Source organism: Diplotaxodon limnothrissa, linkage group LG15, assembly GCF_057381915.1.
Source record: "Diplotaxodon limnothrissa isolate DT_005_m linkage group LG15, D_limnothrissa_male_GT1.1, whole genome shotgun sequence".
NCBI classification, from domain to species: domain Eukaryota; kingdom Metazoa; phylum Chordata; class Actinopteri; order Cichliformes; family Cichlidae; genus Diplotaxodon; species Diplotaxodon limnothrissa.
Window position 1 is genome coordinate 13,978,170 of NC_140610.1, and position 23,293 is coordinate 14,001,462.

The window sequence follows — 23,293 nt, forward strand, 5'->3', positions numbered from 1 at the left end:
ATAGATGCCGCATGGTTAGAAGAGCAGTGATAAAGCTCAGAAGATCTCGCATACCAACGACGCATCTGCATCTTTTCTACTGGAAGACTTGTTTATGGGGAAACCCCACATTTGGAGCTAAAATGCTAGCACTAATTCAATTTTTAGACCTGGTTTGTGGAGGGTAGATATGAGATTGAGCCGTCAGTGCCTTTGAGCTTGAGCAACCGTTTGTGAGAAGTTGGGAAATGAAGTGAGAGAGAGAGAGAGAAATCACCTTTGGAGCAGTTCAGAGGATGTTTTTTTTCCGGATCTGTGCCACAGCCTCAAAGGAATCTGTTGGTTCAGTTTAAAACAAATCAGTCTGTCTCTCACGCTGCTGCAGCTTATGTTACAGAGTCACTATAAAATATTCATCCATGGAAAATCTCTTTGATTCCAGACGGTCACTTGGCTTCATGCGCCATGCAGGTTAAAGTCAGTTGAAACATGTAACTCAAACTAGAGCGTCGGGAGACCTGATGTCCAGCAGGCTGATCTCTACTTCACCCTACATTTGCTCTATCAAAGGAACACCGGGAGAAACGCTTGGTCTGCCTGTGCCATCTCATTCATTCACGGCGAGAGAGGGAGAGAAAAAAGGGAGCATGTCCACTTCCTCCTCTACCTCTTTTACAGGTGAGTGCGCTGAATTTTACCAACATTTTGCCCTATTTCCTCCAGCTTAAATCCACCCTCCTCAAGAAAAGCCTTGATTGAGACTGGCTCACCTATGTGCTGAACCCCCCCCCCCCCTCCCACTACCATTCCCTGACCTGAAATGACCGACGTTACCCACCGTGAAGACTTGATGGATTGGTTCTTTAATCAAACGTAATCAAAACCGATTTGACGCTAAAGATGCGCACAAATGCACCCAAAAGATTGCTTATCGTTTTGTTTTAAGGGAAATTACGCATTACACAGTTATTTGTATAACAACAACTGGAAGTCTTTAAAGGGAACTTTCCTCAATACACGGGGGAAACCGGAAAACAGCAATTAAGCAAACAAGATCCATCATCACAGGATCTCTGTTAACCACTTTAAGCTTTATATTATGATATTTAAGGAGTATTAGCGTTGGTTTAGCAGATCTATCGATTACATTGTGGGTGGATGCTCAGCTTCTCCATTTGTTTGACTAAAACTTCAGAAGGTTCAGTGAATCCAGGAGCAAGAAAAAACAGTCATACTGACCCGCTGAAGCCCCGCAGAACAACACGACAAAATAATCCAAAAATAAATTGGAAGAATGCGATATAGATGCGTGGCCCCATTGTGCGCAGTTTTTGGCGCATCGGCGGTACAAGCGCTTCTTCTCTAACCTCCCCCCTCTCCTCTCGCTCTCTCTGACGTCACTGATATTTCATTCAGATATTTTCACCCTGTTTACTCCCGGTGCAGGAGCCTTGGCCGGATAGTTAGACTACCACTACGTGATTTACCGCCCATAAAGTTTACTTTCGTCGCTTTTCTTTCTCTTCCTCCCTCAGAAGTAAACGGAAAATTCATCTCCTGAGACCAAAAGGTAAAAGAAAAAAAAATATGGCTGTTGGAAGTGTATCAAATTGAAAGTCGCACTAAAATGCCTCCAGTGAACAAATATCCAATCCTAATTTAAATGGAACGGGGTTTTTAAAAAATCGTATTTTACGATTTGAAGCATGAAAAACGAAGGGAAAGTTTTTGAGTTGCCCCTGTGGTCAAGTATGAACCACACAATACGCGTGTGCTTTTCTGTGCTGTGTGAATGTTTTTTTTCGTTGAGTCTAAATATTTGTTAACGAAATCTGTGAAGAAAACAGAGGAAAATATTCGATGAATGGATGAGAAAAAAAATATCAATTCTTCTTTGTCTGCAGAGAGTCACCAACATCCAGGGATGGAAATTAAAGTGAGCTGTGCTTCGAATTTGAAACTAGATGAAAAAATTAGAAAAAAAAAAGTCATTTCTTGGCGTGTTTTTTCTTCTTCTCTTAAAACACTCCATAAGCATATAGTCTTCTGGTCCTAAAAATAACCCTGAGGGGAGATGGCCCCGCTCTGCCAACACTGTTTATCCATCCTTGTAAACGATAGAGAAAAGTGAAGGATTGGTAGCTGGAATGCATGAGGTAAACGACAAAAAACAACCCCCTCCTCACATAAAAAGAAAAAGAGAAAAGAGAGAGGGACTCAATGAACCCTTTGAACTGCATTGACAGCAATGCATGGTAAAATGCAAGTTTCCTCTGGGAGCCTACTTGGTGAAGAGTGGGGGTTGGGTGAGGTTAGCTGGGGAGAGGGAGTTCAAAGTCTGCACAGAAAGTTGGTATTCAAACAACTCAGGAATCTGCATGTGCTCATAAATATATAGTTCATCTAAGACAACTGAAGATCTAAATGAGCCACTGCACTGATCTTTCCTTGCAGGCTTAAAAATAAAGAGCAATACAGATGAATTAACATTTGAACAGGTTTTAAAAGATGGCTTATAAAAGATGCATTTAAACAGAATATGTACTGGTATGTGACTTCCACTTGGTTTTCACTAAACCCCCAAAACACAATTAAATGAAAAAAAATCTCTCTTTATTTAAAAAAGAAAACAAAATGCTCTTAAGATCCTATAGTTTGCAGCTTGGATGCACACATTTCTTTCCACTGATTAGAGCTATTAACTGAGAAAATAAAGCAACAAGAACAATAAATCAAACAAGCCTAATCCATTAAAAATATTACATTTGTTTTATTAAATATATCTATGCAAATCTTATCAATAAGCCAAATAAAACAAACCCAAGACACAGCTTCTCAATTCTACACCTGAAATTATTGCAGGCCTTACAGAGATTCATATTATGCCATTTTTTTTCTGCTCTCATGATAAATTTGTACTCGTAGTGCTGAACATCATATATAAATTGTACCATATTGAATTGGACTGTACTGAAAATAAATGAAGCCTCATTTGTATGATGTTGCATTGTCTCACAGAGACTATTGTGACATTCAAATTGGAACAAAAACCTTAGATGCACTTCTCCAAAACAGCTTATTTTTATATGAGGCAAATTTTTACATCACCCCTCTCATCGCTAGTTGTGCTGAAAGAATAAAAACCATTCAGCAACTCACACATCTTAAAAAGCGGGCAGTTCAACAAAGCGCTCCACAGAACAGGTGGGGATTAGATCGATATAAAGATACAGCATGTATGGAAAAAGCTATGGAAATAGAGAGAGTAAAAAGACATACAAATGGGTTAAAGTGTTGCTCCTGCTTTGCATTCAAACAAATAATAAATGGAAAAAATGCAGTCGCTTTGTCTTAAAAATGTATTTTTGTTACATAAGAATTAGCTCTTCAACCTTTTTTCCCCCGCAAACATTCACATAAAAAGTTTCTTCTTTATCAGTGTCAGCTCTCTTTTTTCACATGTAGGGAGGTACTAAAATTAGATCATATCATAAGAAATGATATTAAACTAAAAAAACCCCACAAACAGTGATGTTGGTTTTAAAACAAAGGTCGTCTGCAAACAAGGAGCTGCTCGGCTCATTTCAGAAACAGATCATTTCCTAGCAATATTACAGATGTGACATGAAGATCCTTTTGTAGAACTTAATATGTGAAATATTTTCAGTGCTCATCTTCATGAATAGAAGTGGAAAAAGTACAGATCCTTATATAAATGTAAATGAGTGTGAAAAATGTATCTTATTCTGTAGCATGACAAAACTAGTGCAGAGATTGTTACAAGTTTTATGTTCGGCTTAAAAACAATCTTCAAAAAAGAAAAGAAAAACATACGTCAGTTTGTAGATGTCTTTGCAAAGTCTCAGTTGAAAAGTGTTCTTCTCTTTTTTTATCGCCACAAATATAATGAAAAGGTTTGAAAGTAAAAGAGGTTTCAAAACAGTCTTATCTTGTTGCATAAGTGCAAACAAAAGGCGTGACTGTGGATCTGTGGCAGCTATAAAACAAACATCTAATGCAAAGAAACAAAGTTTGAAGTTGGGCCATGTCACTTTTTCAGATGTAGGAACTTTAAGGTTTTTTGTTGTTGTTGTTTGGTTTGTTTTGTCACGCTGTCAAATGAGAAGCTGCCTTCTAACTTCTCCATCAGAAGGACGTTGAGAAAAAACAAAATGTTGAAAACTTTCCTCTGCTGAAGCTTGAAGGCAACCGATCAAACTGAGAAAAATCTGAATTTTCATAAATCATAAATCTGCATAAAGAAAAGTATAAAAGAGATGGACATGGGTTGAAAACCAACTATATGTGAAGAATTCTAGTTTGTGTCGTTTATGAAAACAAACTACTTAGAACATCTGCAAAGCTTTACTTTCACGGGTTTTTCTGTGCCTCTGTACCATTACAATCGTTAAGGCTGTTTCACAAGCATTTCATGAATCAATTTGTTTTTCACAGGTTTAAAGCACACCATAAAATCTTCACTAACAACCATTTTGCTCTTTCAGTTCCCTCTTTTGACCGACAGGCACACCAGAGCCTCCCATATCTAAATCATTCCTTGTCATTCTTTTGCACACTTCGGTAAGCTGCACTGCGGTATTTTCCGCTGACTTGTCCTAATCAGTAAAGGTCCTGCCAGGATATGAATGAGTGGATAACATCTGACAGTGGTATCCAATCCTGTGACCCACACAGTAATTCTATGGCTGCTGAGGAGGCCTCCACTACAAGCATCTTCAAAAACAGGCCTTGTGCGCGGGGGCTGGGTTGGACGGATTGGGGGTAGGGGCAAAGCTTGCGAATTCCGGAGGGTGGGCTCTTGAGCGTCGGTGGGTGGAGACAGGCTTGTTGTTGTTTCATTCCTCCAACGTGTTTTTCCTCTTTCCTCATACTCGCGAATAACCCCTCGAGAAACGTCCCACCAAGGCAGAAGTGAGATAAGATGGAAAGTTTCTCATTGGGCTTGTTCTTGTTGTTGATCTGCTCCGTGGGCTATTCTTCTCTTAAGTGATCTATGCTGTTGGACGTAAACCATGTCCAGAATAGGAAGTAAGACGTGTAGTGGAATTTAAATGTGCTCAAACTTGATTTAATCCAGCTTTTGTGTTTGTTTTGTGGTTTTAAACATACTGTGTTTTAACAGTACCATTTTAAAAAAGCATATTGAATTGATACAAGCCACCTGTGTTAAAGTTCTCTTTAAGGAAGCTTAGTAATGCCACAAAAATCTCTTTAAGTTTGAATAAAAGTGGAACTTTAAGACTCAAACTAAGTTATTTTGTAAGAAGAAGAAGGAAAAACAAGACTTAACAATTTCAGCTCCAAACTTTACTGACAGCTTCATAGTATTTCTAAAAGCATTTCTAACCCCCCCCCCCCCCCCCCCCCAAAAAAAAATAAACAAAAAACAAAACAAAAAGAAATGACCCTCCCCCGCTCAAAAAGAAAAAGAAACAGACAGAACTAATCTTGGTAAAGAACGTATCCTCATGACAAACGAGGCTCAAGACTTACAAATATCTGCTTTGCTTTCTGTCAGTTTTCCAGTCACATTCCAAAGCTGTGAGTTCAGCTCTCCTCTGGTGCCCACTATGATACTGGGAGGTAACTGGTTGTGAGTTAGGAGCATGAGCACAAACACATGTCCATGCATGAAAGTGGGAAATGATCATTTGCACTGTTTTGTAAAATTCACAAGTTCTAGTTTCCAGCAAAACAGGTTTAGGTTTCTTAGCATAGCTGGATGTTATTTCTGTTAAAGCCACAGCTGCATTTCACCCTTTTGAATATACACTGGTGTGAAAGTCTGAAGTGAGCTGTGCAATGCAAACAAAGGCTGTAATAAGCTTACGTATTTTAATGGTGCTGTGTTTACTTTGTATAAAATGTAGAAAAGTTAACCCTGTCTTGAAAATCTTTTAGAATTTGGCTTTGGTAATAGTAGGGTTTGGAGAAGAGATTCAAACAAGCAAACAGTAATAGAAATCGACAAAAAACAAGCAGTAAAATAAAATAAATTAAGAAACATTTTTTTGATGAATTTTCTTTGTTAAGTGATGCTTTATGTGTGAATTTTCACCCATTTAACACTATTTTTGTCACCCCGTGGAGGTCTAAACAAACCAACAGTAGACTAACATATTTTAAACATGTACGATTTTCTTTGAATTTACTTAATTTTTATGAGTCAAAATACTCAAAGTAAAAAAACAAACAAAAGCCACACAGGACACACTGCTGTACTTCCACGTGATGATGGGAAGATCTATGAAAACAAGCCTGCAAATCTGTAGGTTAATCAGCTACACCCATTAGGGGCCTAACTTCATCATTTGCTTTTGATTGTAATTGGTTGATTCATTATTTCCTTGTTTTTTTGTGTGTGTTTTTGCTGTTGTCATGGCCACCCTATTATTCCGCAGAGTTCATTAAAATGTAATTTAATCCCATCCAATCATCTAATCTAATCTCAGTGCATAATAGCCTTATGTAGCTACACCAACCCCTTTTGATACAGGACCTCAACAAAACACATTGCAAGCAGTGCACTGCAGCGCATAGCATATCATATAGCACACGTTACAGCTTGCAGCTTCCCACAGTGGACGTGGGTTGTTTTATGATCTACACAACTATTGGGCGCGTGCTGTTGATGGTTCCGAGTCCAGTTTCCCCCCCACAACACGCACCCATTTTCCTCTTTGAATCTTGGGACAGAAATGAGAAGCAAGAAAGCATGTAATTGACAAAGTCACGTGTTCTCACTACGGGAACGGGCACAGCCAGCTCGAGAGCGAATGAGAGCGAAGACGAGAGCGAGAGAGGGAGTGAGAGAGGCAGCGACCGAGAGAGAGAGAGAGGGGTAGAGCAGTAGGCTACAGAGGTGGTGTGAGTGAGGAAGGGATTGAAGGGAAGAGAGAAAGACATGACAAAAATATCAAAAGGCAGAAAGCACGCCGTACCATGCGAGCTAAACTGGTGACCGATGGGATCGAGGATGTCGGATTAATGGTGACTACCGCAGCCCGTTTTCGCAGAGGAAGCTTCTCTATTGCAACTTGGGCGCAGAGGGTCCGCGGGGAAACATGGCCGAAGGTTATTCTGCAATTATTTTCTATTTTCTGCTCTTAGTTTTTTTGTTGTTGTTATATATATATATACATATATTTGCTCCACGTGAGCTCGCGCGAGAAGGGAGAAGGAGGCAAGGTGCAGCGTGATTATTGTTCCAAACCTAAAAAAATAAAATAAAATAAAAAATAAAGCCTGAACCGCCACACTGCCGAGCACCACATCTAACCACGTCTGGCAGCATTAAGATAGATCCACTGTTAGAGCGTATATGCTTTTCAAGCCAGTAGTAAAGCTCGAGGAACCATGTGTACACCTGCCCTTTTTTCCTTATAGCATGCAACTCCACATCAGGAGCGGGCTGTAGATGCACGAGGAAAACCCTCCACAAGTTACACCACTGAGCATGCCTGTGCACGAATCAGAGGCATTCATCTGTCATGGAGTAACAACTTTTCCCCCCCTTTTTTTTGGTTGAGGGAATGTCTGGTTGACGCACATCGGTTCACAGCACCACGCGTCCCTCTTCGCTTATGTGACATGTGAAAAATAGTATAGGAAATTTCTACCGGCCCTGAACTTCGCATAGCCTGTACTTGAAGTGGAGGGGATTCCCCTCACGCTTCTTGGAGAAGTTTTCTTTATTTCTTTTCTTTTTTTTTACGCAACAAAGCTCATTAAACTTATATAAACGTGTATGCACGCAGGGCGGTGAGTGTTGAGCGGCGTGTCTGCGAGCACAAACAAAATGTTCTAACTCGCCTCTTGTACTGCCCGCTCGTTCTACAGGAGGGTCGGGTAAAGGTGGCGGAGAAGACCCCGCCAAGTCCGCCGAGCAGGAGGAGGACCGCACTCGACCTCAGGTCCTGTCGGGATCGGGCTTCTGCAAATGGTTCAACGTCCGGATGGGATTTGGATTTATCTCAATGACCAACAGCGAAGGGAGCCCCGTTGACCCCCCTCTGGATGTTTTCGTCCACCAAGTAAGTTGATGAAAACGTACACACAAGCACCGAGGAATACGCGTTTGCGTCGTGGTGATGTGGTGGGCATGGCCTCATCCGGATTTTCCTTTCTTTAAAAAAAAAAAAAAGAAGCGTGGAAAAGCGACGAATGATTGAATACTTTTTATTTCCTCTGCCAAAAAAATGCTACTGTTACCTCAGATCCCATCTTGCTGTCCTCGGGCCCCTTTTTAATTCTTCTTCACAGCGATAGTTACACTGTATCATCCGGATGTTTCGCCTTGCCCGACACGTTACTGTGTAACAACATGCTGTCCACATGCTTAAGGGACAGGAAAAACCAAACCAAAACAAACAAACGACACACACACACACACACACACACACACACACACACACACACACACACACACACACACACACACACACACAAAGTTTTCCTCTGAGGCACACGTTTAGCTCTCCCTTTGCTTCTCCCTGTGAAGGGAAAGGAAAGAAATGTCGTGTGGATATGACACGGTTAGTTTCACACTTGGCCCTGTAATGGACAGCAGAGCTTGCTTGATATCCAGCCAGCTAACATGTCGGAGAGCGTGTTTTTTTTTTTAACTCACTGCTGGGCTCTGTTCTGGGAAGGTGGATTTTGCTCAGTGCTGTTGTTTGCTTGATGTACTTGAACCGTATGTGCAGTTTATAGAAACATCCTTTTACTTTCATACCGAATGGTGACGTGAAGCAAGCCTGTGTGTCCCCCTCCCACTCCCTCCGCGTGTACTGCTGATTTATTGTGCATGGAGTTCATTTCAGAGGCCTTGTTTTTGACTGCTACAGAAAACAAAGAGCAGTGAAGTCCTCCCTTGTTTTAGCTCCCCTTTCCCTCCGTTAAATCGCCCTTTTTTACGGTCCTATAAAGTGCCTTTAAAATTCTCGAGGAACGACAGACGACGAAGAGAGGCATTTTTGTTGCCATTTCATTTGACACACTCTCTCACTTCATTGTAGAAAAGATGACTCCACTGATTACTATAAGGCAAATTAGTAGCACTGGGAAATATGGATTATAGTTGCATAAAGGGATTAGTTTATTTAGATAAAAAAAAATATATATATAATGTAACTCAAACACTTACAGTATGTTTTTTTCAAGCTGCATGCCAGACTAAAAATAGAAAGTGGGACCACAGTTTCACATGGTTTGCTATCCAATGTCTTTTTGAATGGCATTTGAGTGTGTTCTGCACCAGCAGGGTAGTTTCCACCTCTCTGAGCTATGCTGCATTCAGCTCAGTTTTTATGGAAAAATAAATAAATAAATACAAATAAAAAAAAAAATAGATATATGTACATTTCAAATTGTCCGCAGTATTTGATTGACCAAATGTGTTCACTGCCATTGAATTCTGACAGCGGTAAAGCTGGTTGTTTAGTGCATTTAGTTTGGCTATAAACGTGATAATCGAGAGTTATAAAAATATCTGGATTAAAATCCTGGAGTAAAAACATTCAGTGACTAACAACAATATGTTGAGCTTTGCTTCATGCGCATCTTCATATGCACGTAATAATATAGCCTGACATGTATTTCTACATTTTTTGGTTAACATTTACATGTATGTGGATGTTTTCATGCGCTCTTACTGCGCCTGCATGAAACAAGCCCAAGCTCAGGAAAGTGGATGACTACAGCACTATGTTATCAGATTCTGATTGATACGTTCACATTGTGGCTTCATCAACTGAAAGCACTGCATCTGTCCATACACTCCAGACTCCTGTCTTCCCTGCTGCTCAGAGATGTTTTAGGAGTGGATCAGGCCATCAAGGGTGAATAAAGGTGTGCTCTGGGAAACAGTCTTAAGAGCTGAGCAGGAGTCTAACAAAACACTGTGTGTCTCAGTAGTTTGTAGCCTATAAGGCAGAAAAGGCTTGTGCGGTATACTGTTGCTTTACATAGGAAAAATATTTAGATCCACAATGCAAGAAAGGCTCATTAGGTACTGTGATGATGGCGGTGTATAGATGAAAATGTTTGCAGAGCTGCTCTGTTTCATTCATTCGTTTTTTCATATTTTGGGAGGATGGTGGGGACCAAATTGTTCCTAATATAGCTTTTTGTTAAATTATAGCATTCAGTGAATCATATGTTTACACTCGATCATTTGTGTCCCAGTGTTTCTGGCAGCTGTACGCGCTCACAGTGACACGACTGTCATTTAGCACAAAGGGGAAGACATCGTGCACTCATAAACACGCTGTCATAATAAATGCAAACAACCCCGTGATTTCTTTGGAAGGATTCACACTCGTGCATTCGTATTAAATCGGTCACTCATTCTCTCTGATTGTTCCACCCTCTCTGTCTCTCTGCTAGCAGCCTGGAGCTATTTGAATATATTGATGTTATTTCCAGGTTTAAAAGAAATGTTCAGATTTGGAAATATTGAATACAGATCTGGCCTGTTATATCTTAAGTAGAAAATTATTTAAAAGTCTTAAAGCCATAATAATTGTTTTAGGATGCATTTTGTCATTTTTAATCAGTGGCAAGCTCACAATCAAACCAACTTAAAACAAAGGTTATGAATTATTTTACACGTTTGTGGTAAAAGGGTCGTTGTTGAAATAAAACTATCAGAAAGGATGCCGATTTATTCTTGCACAACATTGACCCTATCCGCATGATAAAAGCTGAGGTAAGAAAGATAGGGAGGGGAAGAGGGAGCATGAGGACAGGAGGAAGGGGGGAAGAGAGGAGGAGTTTCCTTAAGAGAGGGAAAGAGGAGGGATGTGGGAAAAAAAAAAAGTGTGGGTGAGGGGTGGGGGTGCTGGGCTGGGGACGGCGGTAGTCCAAGAGGAAAACATGAGTGAGAGGTTGGAAAAAGACGAGCGAGTGGTGGAGCGGGAGGTAAAGGAGGGAGGGTGTGCGCTTGTGTGTGTGTGTGTGTGAAAGAGAGAGTTAGTGTGAGCCCCCCCACCCCCCAGAGCACGAGGCCTCTTCCTGGGAGGCCTCTTCATCACGGCTCCTATCTGATCGCTTCCTTTCGGAAGGTGTGAGAGAGTAATTAAGCATCTTCACTCTCTCCTTAGTGATTCCACTATTACATTATCTCTGTGTGTCAACCACTTCTCTACCTGGGCTGAGTGTTTTTTACTATGTGTGTGTGTGTGTCTGTGTGTGTGTTGGGGGGGGGGTCTCTCCTTGGGCATTCTTTAAAAAGAGGAATTTCTTAAAGACAAAAAGGCAAGAGGGTAGGCGAGGGGTTTAGTGGGTTGGGGGTGCTGCCTGCCCTTTGTCGGTAATCAGTTTGAAATGTTGAACAGTTTGCTGTTGCTATTCTCCTGAAACCCCATGAGTTTATGAATCCCTTACGAATGTGTGTGTGTGAGTGTGTGTGTGAGCACTTCTTACTTTCTGCTTTCAGCCACCAGGTTGTCGATGCCTACGTGTGATCCGTTGAAAAATGTTCTAGGTTTTTGATCATGCATGTGCGCACTCGAGAGAGAGAGAGAGAGTGTGTGTGTTTTGTGTAGTGAGGTTAAAGTGGGCCCCTAGTGAGATTAACCTCTGGTCCGTGTCACCGTTTGGCATGCAGGCCCCACCCATCTCTGCCTGCAGATAGCCAGTATCAGGCTTTGTGTCTCCTGCAGCCACACCACTCCACTCACCCACACCACCGCCACCCTTCCTGTCTTTACATCAAATAAAGCAAAAGAAGAAGAAAGACAAGTCATGTGACTTCCTTTTGAGGAGCTGGGCGCATATAGCGGATGTTTGATTGGTAATTGGAAGGGTGATGGAGTAGACACAGAAGGGCTACAATAAAAAAAAGAGCAGCAGTTCCGCTGGTCATGTCAGTATGAGCTGATTAAGGATTTAAGCATTTAATTAATCTATTTTTTTTTTAATTACCAGGAATGAAAAATTCCAGGAGGCTCTTTCTAGTTCTTTCTTTAATATTTAATGTTCTTGGCTGCTCAGTTCTTCTATGCAATGCTTGATAGATTTTAAGGGCTACAGTCTGCAATTTGTTTTTATTTATTAGCACTTTGTTTCTCCATTGATCATTTTGTCCTAAAAAATGACAAAGAAAAGCATCAAAAAGGAAAAAAATAATAATCATCAAAGACCTAATTAATTAATAAAACAACTGTTACATTTCCGAAGGATAGAGAAAAGTTAGATTTAGACACAACATGTGTAAACAGACGTTTAAAAGCTTTTCTTTTGGAGAGATTTGCCTGAAACGGTTTTAATTTGCGATAATCTATAGTCAAATTTCTATTAAAAATTGCTAGAGAGACAGATGAAAGCAATTTATATGTAAAAACACAGTTGTTGCAAAGGCTCAAATAAAAAAATAAAGATAAAGATTAGAGCTATTATAGTAAATAAAATGTATAAAATCCCTCAATTAAACATCTGACTACATTTATCTCATGTTCATCTCTTTGTATTCATGTTAGAATTCATCAGATCCGAGCTAATAACCAGCACTCATTTTTGTGTCATGTTTGTCACGCATTACATCATCATCTGTCTACTTTGTTAGATTGGGTGAGTTCAGTGCCAAGGCATACAAAGAAAAAAAAAAGACAGCTGCTGTTTTTTGCCTCTGTAAATGGATTCAACTGTAAAACCAATTAAATAATGATTGCAACTCAAATTGTATGCACTACCAATGTACACGTGTAAGGTTTGAAAGGTTTGCATTGATCCATCATTTTTCCTAAAAGAAAACGTGAAAAATTCAAACCTTTTAAAAATGATTTCTGTCATTTTAAATTTATGATATATTCCATCATTTGTTCTTTTGTGAAAGTGACACCTCTTTAAATGGCTGGCAGTGAATCTTTGCAGTGACACTGGACTGTTTCTGTTTTGAATAGGTGCAGTTATTAGCAGGCTGTGTGCTTTATCACCAGTCACCTCAGTGAGGTTCATTTCCCCCTCTCATGCTGATAAATGTACCAGGATGATCTAGTGCTTCCTTCCCCAGATCAAATATTTGGCCCAGTCATAATCGGGGGTGTTGGATGTTGTTAATTTGAAGCAGGGGAAACATGAAGGCTTTTAACTGTTTGATGGGGGCTGGGCGAGGTTCAAAGGTCAGAGCCACTAATGACAATGTGTTGAGGAGGGCTGCGGTGTCACCGACATAAGAGCGGCTCTGTTGGTGGTTTTCACTGGCATGTTTGTGTGTGTGTGTGTGTGTTTCCTCTCCCTTTCTTCTTTGGTTTATATATATCCTGTTGGGTTATGTCCATCTGAGCTGATCTAGCCCAGCTTTATCCACTTAGCATTTCCTGTGTATTAAAAGCTACTCAGTGACACCAAGCCACATGTTGACCACCATCTCCCTCTACTCACTCACCTCTGCACATTCCCGTTCCTCTTAGAAACGAGCACAATACCCTTCTCCACCTCTGATTTAAGGCATCCCATAATTAGCCATTCCATAGCTGGTGGTCGCCTCGGAGAGAGGCTGGTGGAGGATGGTGGCTCTCCTCTCTCTTGCTTCCCCATCCCCTCACATTACAGCTTCCTGTATTGATTGCTGGGTCTGGTGATGATGAGGGCCGGCTGATGAAAAGGAGGGCTATTTCTATCTAGGATGTCAGTGTCGATATTGATCTCTGGCTCTTTCCTACACACACACACACACACACACACACACACACACACACACACACACACACACACACACACATATATATATATGTACGGTAACATGCATGAAGACCTAAAGATATTTATTATAAGGAAGCTTGCAAGCATAATCAAGCCCTTTTAGAGTATCTTTCGATCTTTTTGTTGGATAGGTTTCTTCCGTTTAAGGCATGGTGCTGGCTGCTGGTGACCCTTAAGTTTAAGCACAGAGTGGTGGTGTGGTCTTCCCAGCAGGCTGGGGGTGGTGCTACGATGGTTATACCACTGACCTCAGGATTTCTCCTGCTGACCTGTGGGGTTCCTGATCAAATGGTGGTTTTGTTCCTGGCCTCCCCCAATTCCAGCCACTGATGAGGAGTTGCTCCTCCATTGGAGCTGAACAGAATGCGGTGGAGGTAGTTCCATGAACCCCCACCCCCCACCCTTGTCCTCCTCTTCCTCCAGATTCCCACCCATATCCACCTCCCTGTGCTAAGCCACTCCCCCATTTTGTGTTAGAGTCTCTCTTGCTCGCCTTCTCTCTTTTTCGTTCTGCTTGGCATTCTTTCATTCCCTCACCTTAGCCGTGCCCTCTCCTGACCTCTTTGCGTAAACTGAAACGGGTCAGGACACCCGCCAGGTCACTTGAGAGGAGGGGACTCAGGTTGCAGGTTCTGATTTGCGAAGTTTTCGCACACACACACACACACACACACACACACACGCTTACACATGCATAGAGCAGCTCGGAGGCACACATGTATATACAGATCCATATGCTGCAGTTTATTACGTAATTGCAGAGACTGAGCTGTTGCGAGTGAACGCGTCAGAACGTATCTGACACAAACATGATGCCATAAACTATATGGAGGAGATTTTAGTGTGTGTGTGTCTATGTGTGTTTTCCTGCATTTCTACAGAACAAAAGGGGATGTGTGGTTTCCTCACTGGTGCATTGTGGGAATTGAGTGAGTTGGAGAGGGGGGGGTAGAGTGCTGAGACAAACCACTCAACTTTGACCTGGAGAGACAAGCTGCTTCTGGACTGAAGACAGGAGAGGAAGAGGAAGGGCTCGTGTGCCATAGTCTAGAGACCAGCTGATGTTTATTTATCATTATTCTGAATATATTGTGTTTCATGGGGGATGGGCACAACCTTTTGTTGTCTTTTTACTGATATCTGCTGAACAAATGCCTTTTAGCCATTCAGATGGTCTAATGATGGCAATTATAAAATCAATTGGTGTTTCCATTTGAATGACCAGGATATAGCTCGGCTGTAGCTTCTCATTTGGTTGATTATTTTGCTGGTATGAGCAGAGAACTTTGATAAAAGAATAGGTTAATGAATATGGAATCTTAACATTATTACTATTATTATTTTGTAACATAATGTTCTGAGATTGATCATGATGCTGCTTGCTTAGTTTGTGACTCTCCTCACCGTCCCTTCTGTGTTATTCCCTTTTTTGCATCTGTGGTGCATAATCTTTCCTCTTGCTCATTTCCATTCCCTGATTCTCATCTATTCCTCAAAGCCAAATCCAATAGCTGAATGCCCAAAATGGATGAGTCTTCCATCACAAATCGACTAGAAGCAGAGTGGCCTTGGCTGTAAGTCTCACTTACTGCAGTGGGGGAATCAAGCAGGACATCAGAGGAAGAATGAATGAGTGAATTTTGGACATTTTGCTTTTAATGCTAAAAAAGGCGATTTTCTCTTTCGAATAAATTGTTGAAATGTTCAAATGTGGGGAAAAAAAGAAAGAATTGTTTAAAAAAGGTTAAATATGAAGTCACAACTCTTCCGTGTATATATCTATATTTTCTGAGGACTAAACTGAAAACCTATTTATTGTTTTATTATATAAAAAAAGTAAAGAAAAAAATTGTGTATTATTACTCATTGTGAGAGAGGCCTTTGGAATCCAGATTAATAGCTATTTGGTAAAAGTTTATGTTTCATATGTACTAATTTGTGTTTAATATATATGAAAAAAATCAAAATCCAAAAATCTCTAATGAAAAAAAAGATTAAAACGCAGGGAAATAACATAATTATATATCAGCATTGTTCAAGTTTAAGAAATTTGATGGCTTTCTAAAACTTTTTTTGTACTGAACTATAAGTTGTAAAAATACCAATTCTAAAAAAACCCTAAAAACAAAAACAAAACAACAACTAATAACCTTTATTATTTGAAACTGAAGTTATTTTTTTTTCATGATGTCAAAGTTTGTCTTTGATATCATTCTTTTAAGGAATAAAGTTCAAGTAAAGGGAGGTAAAGATAAGAAAAGGGAAAATATAAAAAAAAATGCAACTTACTTAAATTGTCTAAATTATATATATATAATTTTTTAAAAATGCACAAAAATTACTTTAAAAACAGAAAGAAACGAACATAAACTGATTTATTTAATGTAGAGTGGATATTTTATTTTTTCTTATCTATTTGAAAGTTTTTCTTTAATCCTAAGAAAGTCTTGGCGTGACCCTCATTTACCGAGTGCTGTGATATGTGAGTGCCTTTAGAATACATTTTATTAAGCATTTTTAAAATGATTTTTTGAATAACTGGGTGTTGTAATAACGACAGTTTGTGTTACCTGAATTTTTAAAGGCGACCTAACAGATCCCAAGAAAATGTATTTGATTGCATATTCTTACATTGAGATATTCTTTGTGTTTGCGGTAGGTTTTGAAGTTTTTTCCGCTGTGTGAAACAAGGTTAAATGTTTTCCTTTTTTTCATACTTGTTTTCCTGAAGGAAACAGAGACATATTAAATGTATTTCGTTTCACTTCCATTTAATCCACGTGGTATCCCAGTGGTCATTTATTGTACAGTGGTTTTCACATGGACAATTATCCGAGTGCAGTGAGTTCAAACACTATTCTTAGTTTGTAATTAATTCCCACATCCTCTGTACGTCTTTCCTCTCTCTTAGGTTTTCATCTCTATCTACAAACCACCTATAGAGTGCCTTCAGCTTCCTGTAACCTCAGTCGCTGCAGAAAAATGCTGCTGTGCACAATTTCTCTCCTTCTTCTATAGTTTCACATCTATATCATCTGATCATTTGTGCCTTTCTCTTCCTTTGTCTCCTACATATCTGACTCTACAGCATGCACTGCTTTTACAGATAGCCTGTGTGTTATTTATAGGTCTTGATGTATAGTAGGTAGTAGGTTTGCTCTGCACACTGCATGCCCATGTGGGCGTGTGTTTACCTATAAGAGCCGCAGGGCTTGCTGCGATTCATGAAGGTCACGGATTCTGTGCCTATCAGCCGTCCGCGCTGTGCGATCAACAAGACATAAATCATTGTCCAGTGGTTATGTAGAAACTAAATCAATATTTCCGATCATGTAGATAAGATGGATGGTGGATGCTTTAAGAAAAAAAAAAAGATTGTATAGGTGTAACATTCTTGTCTTTTAAGCCTGCAGAAAAGGAAGTGGTGTCTCTGCGAAAAGTAGATAAAGAGAGTAAACCAAGGACATATCATGTGAGATAAGTCGCTCTGTGGAGCAACCTTCACGGCAGTTGGTACAAACCACATATAGTCAATCCACCATGTTTGAAGTAATGTATTTGCCTCTCGATGTTCATTGTCTGCTAATACTTGTGTTCGCTGCATGTGGCAGTGTGTAAAAGCCCACCTCGTGGACTTGCCCGTGTTAATAAAGTAAATGTTGATTCTTGAGCTATGTGGAAATAAAAGGAGTTGATTGGGGAACTTTTTGTGTGCAGACGTAATAATATATCTGGCAACTGCTCAATGTGTAGATTTAACCTAATGGGTGTGGGCTTGCGTAACATTAATGCTTTATCTTATGCAGACAGAAAGAGGAACTAATCCATTTTCACTGAAAGATTGCATTTTCTGCCTAAGAAGGGGGCTGTCTTTATGTCTAGCTGCATACTGAAGGCTATTAAAGTGTAATAGCCTTTGTCAGTTTCCATGAATCATCTGGGGTTAAAAAAATATTCAATATAACCAACAAAGGTAAAACGCACCCTGATACTGCTGTATAAAAAGCCTTTAAAGCTAACATAATAGAGATCTTTCAGTTGCCTTTAACGAGCTACCTTATTCAGTGACGTGGTTTACTATTATAAAAGAATCAGATTTACATTTTCCTGGAACAGTTTTGCTCTTACAAAATCTAACGTCCTATAAATTAACCTTTAAAGATTTATGTTTGTATAGGCTTGCAATTATAATATTTTAACCTAAGGGAAACAAATGCTTTGACATTAAATTTAAAGCAATTTCAACAAACATGAGCCCTAACGTGTCAGATACTCTCGCTTATAACACACAGGGCGTTATCCTACCTACACACTCTTGTGTCTTGCATTTGGCAATAAGCATCTGCCTCTTTTAAAGGGATAATTGCCCTTTTTTATTCTTCCAACAGAGCAAACTAGTGATGGAGGGCTTCCGCAGCTTAAAGGAGGGTGAGCAGGTGGAGTTCACCTATAAGAAGTCCTCTAAGGGCCTAGAGTCCCTGCGGGTGACCGGACCTGGTGGGGGACCCTGTGCAGGCAGTGAGAGGAGACCCAAAGGGAAGGTCCCATTGCAGAAACGCAAACCAAAGGGAGACCGGTAGGTTTTTATTCATTTTTGAAACAAAAAAAATGTATGTGTATGTTTTGCGTCTGCATGAATGTAATCACACGTATGCATGGTTTTCCTGAAAATGTGAAATACGTGAATGCGTATAGGTGCCTGTGGTTAGCTTTGAGAAAGCAAGACTACGCTGTAGCAATAGGAAACATATTCTATACGTACAGCTACCCACAGTGAGTGGCTTCTGAGTGGGCTGAGATTATAGATTAAATCTATTCAATCCGCCTCGGTACATGCCTGTTGCTATGGTTATTGTGCACCATAATAAGGAATTGAATAGGGCACTTCGCTTGCCATTGCCGCTATTTTAAATCAATTTGCCAGCTTTTACATTAGAGACTATATTAGCATGGGGGTAGATTGGACCTATATGCATCTCAATGCAGCGGTAGCCAAATCAATTGTTTTGTCCTCAGTTGAATCCTGAAGGGAGCTTTGCTGAAATCTGCAGTGGGAGCCATAGGGAGTGCCTTGAAAACGCTAAGCAGAGTCCTCCTGTCCTCCTACTGAAAGAAAGTGCCCTCATTTGATGTGCGGCAAATCCTGCCAGGTAGAGTCTAAGTACTGTATCTGTTGTGGGAAGGTATCACATGATTTCAAGGCTACATTTACATGAGAAAGTGTAGCGCTGGCACCCTTTATGTTGCTGCATCACTGTTGCTTCAGTGCTCCAATGCAGCACTATTGTGTTTTTTTTTTTTTTTTTTTTAATAGTGGTAAAGAAAAGCATTTGTTAGAAAGGAAGAAACTGTATCTGACAGAGAAGGCTCCCTGATTGGTTTACACAGCTGAATAATTCAGCTTATTTTGGATAATTGATCCCGTGTTAGGTCAAGTGTCTGTCTTCTGCTAATGTGGTAGCAAGGTGGTTTTGGATTTAGTGATGGCAGGTAGATGTGTGTTTCTGTCTTTGTGAATGCTGGTCAGTGGGAGCAGCTACTGGTGGGTTACGCTGCGGGTTATTCTGCTATGCAACGGATCATTTCTTTCTTTTCTCTAGAGCTGCTCAGATCACGTTGTGTAAAACTGTTCAGTTTAAAAATTGAGTAAACAATTCATCGGTTGTGGAAATAGTGGCTAAAAACTTTAGTGATGACAGTGCTGATTTTTTATCAAACAGAAATTAGCAGAGAAGTCGATGTTTAACAGTAATTGTTGAGAAATGTTCATCAGCTGTTGCAGAATTTTCTTTAAACTAATTAAGCACTCATCTGTAACCATTTCCCTGGAAAAAAAAAATTTCCATTAGCATTTAAAGCTCATTAGTCTTAATATGTGATAAAAACATTCTTCAATATTAAACTTAAAGGACATCCAAATATTTTGAGCTGTTTTGTCTTCATCCAGGTTTTTCCCAGTTTGATATGAAATTTAGTTTTTCAATGTTTTCTCTTTGTGTTGCACGCATTTGAATCAAATTAGCTGAGATTAAACTGTGCTTTCATTACACTAAATGAGTGCATGACCTGAGACATACAAGAAATCTGAATTACATGAGTGAATATTTTAAACTTTAAAACCTAAATTCTCCAATAAATTGATGGATTTTCATGCTACCTCGGGATTTGAACTATAATTAGTATATAAATATAATTATTTAATTGCACGAATTAATTTATCAGATCACTGTACTTGTATGAATCCAGGTTTTGAGGACACTTACTAATTACCTCTTAAAACCTACCTTTAAGTCTTTCTTAATTAATGTCACAGCTTTTAGTGAGGTAGCAGTCTTATCTGTAGTCTCTATTATATTCTTTATGGTTTATTTATTGTAGAAAAATAATACTTTTTCTTTACAAAGAACAATTAAACATTGCATTAAATTTTTCTTATTTAATTCAAACAGCCAGTTGTTATTTTATTGGATGCAAAGAACAGGTTAAGTAAAGATAATTTATCTGGTTCCATAGAAAAGGCCGTCATGGTTCAATTTCTTATTTAGTGGCCACAATTTGCAGTTGGGTCTACTTGTCAATTCTTATTTTGTTAATTGGCAATCAAATCAGATGCACCTTAAAATGTGTGCAGTAAGCAGTTATTTCATAATGATAAGTGGTTGAGTTTTGCACTGCTGCAGTAGAAATTTAACACAGACTGATGAATCCAGAATCATTTGTTCTAGACATCATTGCCCAAGAGATATTAAGCTTTTTACACCAGGACATTATTAAAAACCTGAACGGTGACTTGTACGTGACATAAAGCCTTAAAAAAAAGAAAAAAGAAAATAAGACAAAAAATATTTATTATTTAATGCAGTGCAAAGAGAACTGATGGCATCATGATGGGCTAACATTTTGGTCTAATTTCTCTTCATGCTTTTATTGTTGCCATTTCATTGCTGGCATTCTTTTCAGAGCTAATAATATAATGCAGTTTGGCATGCCACAGCGGCCACACCAGACCAAAATCATATACAACACTCCCATCTAGTGGGGAATTTTAGTTGGAGCCGACATTTCTACTCCGTAGTGCCGATGATGGACAAGAGTGAAATAAAATCTTTATTCTTCTTTTTTTTAAAAATTCTTCTTCTTCTTCTTATTGTTATTATTATTATAATTACCATGTTAGAAATGATAGTTATTAGTAGGGCCATATTTGTTGTAGTTTTGCCTTTTTAAATCAATCAAGTGTGCCGATTTTCAGCTTTAATTCAAAGGGTTCAAAAAAAGTTTGCATTAACTGCTTAAGAATTTCAGTATTTTAAAAATACTTCCATTTGTTATTTAAATTATTATATATAACACTGTATTAATTGTTTAAAAATAAAGCATTTTAATGTCCCGGTCAGATCTGTTGCTTCATTATTTCATGACCAATAAAGCAGACATATCTGAAGTTGGTTCCATGTGTTGAATTTGTATTTTTCACTGTGATTTTAAATGTGAGGCACAGAGAAATGTCAGTGCAAGTGAGGGACGCCAAATATTCTAAAAACAAATGAATGCACCGGGTAATTCAGCAACATCAAGAGATCGGAAAAACCAAAGGAGACAACTAATGTGCACAACGACAGAATTACTTTCATAGTGAAAGAAAACAACCTCACAACATCTAACACTCTGCCAAAGTCTACAATCAAGAGATGCCTTCATGAGGGTAATTACAGAGGCCAGATTAGACATTACAAGAAAACACCTTAACGAGCCTGCACAGCTCTAAAAAAAGATTCTTGAAAACAAGATTAGCTCGTGTCATAATGATCGAAAGAGAAACGTATGGAGAAAGGAGAGAACAGCTCATGATATGAAGCATACCATGATCCTTGCCAGACATGAAGGAAATATTATGGCATGAGCATGTACGGCTACCAACCACTAGTGTTTACTGATGATGTGACCACTGATAGAAGTAGCAGAATGAATTGTGACATGTACACAGCTATACTCTTTTGTTTAAAATTAGCCAAATGTTGGTAAACTGATTGGAGAGCGCTTCAAAGTGCAAATGGTTAACGCTCCATCGAATACTGCAAACCAAGACTTTCCCTATGCTAAGAAATGGCGTATTCTTCAGTGGCCAAGTCTCAACCTAACCTGATCTCAACCTAACTGAACATGCTTTTCACTTACTGAAAACAAAAGTGAATGCAGAAAGAGCCACGAACAAACCTAGCAGAGCATCTGAAGGGAAGACACACAGCCTTTGGTGATGTCATTGAGTTCTAGGCTTCAGGACTGCCATCTGCAAAGGATTGTCAAAAACAGTCCTTCTATTTAAAATTATTCTAGTTTCTCTAATTATCTTTGGGCCTTTGCAAATGGAAGGCTGTATCAACTGCTATAACTCCTATACAGTTGTGTCTTTGTCCAACAAATTATGGAACTAACTGTATTTTAGCCGCAAAGTGCTTGCAGATTCAAAACTACAAAGTCTGTTTTCTGTTTTAAGAAAAAGAAAAGGAAAAGCTAAAAACAAAGATCCTGTTCATGCTTTCTGTTCTTTTCTCCTCTGTCCCCTGCAGCTGTTATAACTGTGGAGGTCTGGATCACCATGCCAAGGAGTGTGGCCTGCCACCCCAGCCAAAGAAATGCCACTACTGCCAGAGCATCACGCACATGGTGGCTCAGTGTCCCCACAAGGCGCTGGCGCCCGCCACAGGCTCTCAGGACCAACATGCGTCTACCTCGGCCTCTAGCCCAGGGACCGGGCCTTACCTCTCTCTCCCAGAGGAAGAGGAGCGCTCTGGCTCGTCTCCTCTGGAGGGCTCCTCCTCTTCCCCCGAGGAGCCCCATACACAACGTGGCTCTCGGACCCAGAGGTGGAGGAAATCCTGAAATAGTCCATAGGGGTGAATCTTTCACCGCTAGCCTCTGACACCTCATGTCTCCTCTCAATCAAGGTTACCTGAAGCTCCCCTCATCTACCTCACACCTGTGAAAAATGGGAGGTCTTTATTCCTTTACTTTTATTGTTTGTTTTTTTTTGTTGTTGTTTTTTTTTTTTTACAATTTCTAACCAGCGCAGCTATGGCAACGATCAGTGGGGTACGTGATGGGCAAGAATGTGTGTGACTGACTTGCAGTCATTTGGTGCAGCTATGGCAACCACGGCTGGAATGGTGACTGCAGGGGATCACTCTTGTTTCAGTCTCTGCAGCACGAGAGTGAGAAAAAAAAACAAAAAACACTGTATAAGTCTAGTCTTGATGATTGTTTTTGCCTTTGTACCCTTGGACCTAAGTGTTGGCCATTATGAATGCTTTTTCTCTACACGACTATCCTGTAGGCCTAATCATTCTGAAAAATCATGATGCATCCTTTTAGCACACACAGTAGCTCATCTTAAGAAGGATTAGAAGAAGACCTCAAGACCTCAAGACCCTCTAAGCGATAATCCAGACCCGCAGGACCGTTAGCTTGGCTTCTAAAGATCTTTAGGGAAACTTTATGGATCCCAGAGGGAATTTTTTTAAAAAGACAGCCAGCTGCTAGATCACACTCTATACTTCTTAAACACTCACATACCTCTTATATGATATAG

At 39.7% G+C, this 23,293-nt stretch overlaps 1 protein-coding gene across 1 annotated transcript; it reads left to right on the forward strand.

The window, feature by feature from the left end:
* The first annotated feature begins 626 nt into the window (after nt 1-626).
* Nucleotides 627-22,587, forward strand: lin28b (lin-28 homolog B (C. elegans)). The gene is made up of 4 exons (XM_085373053.1): nt 627-657; nt 7,840-8,033; nt 18,093-18,280; nt 22,275-22,587. The coding sequence occupies exons 1-4, from the start codon at nt 627-629 to the stop codon at nt 22,585-22,587; spliced, it is 726 nt and encodes a 241-aa protein (XP_085229179.1).
* Nucleotides 22,588-23,293: the final 706 nt, after the last annotated feature.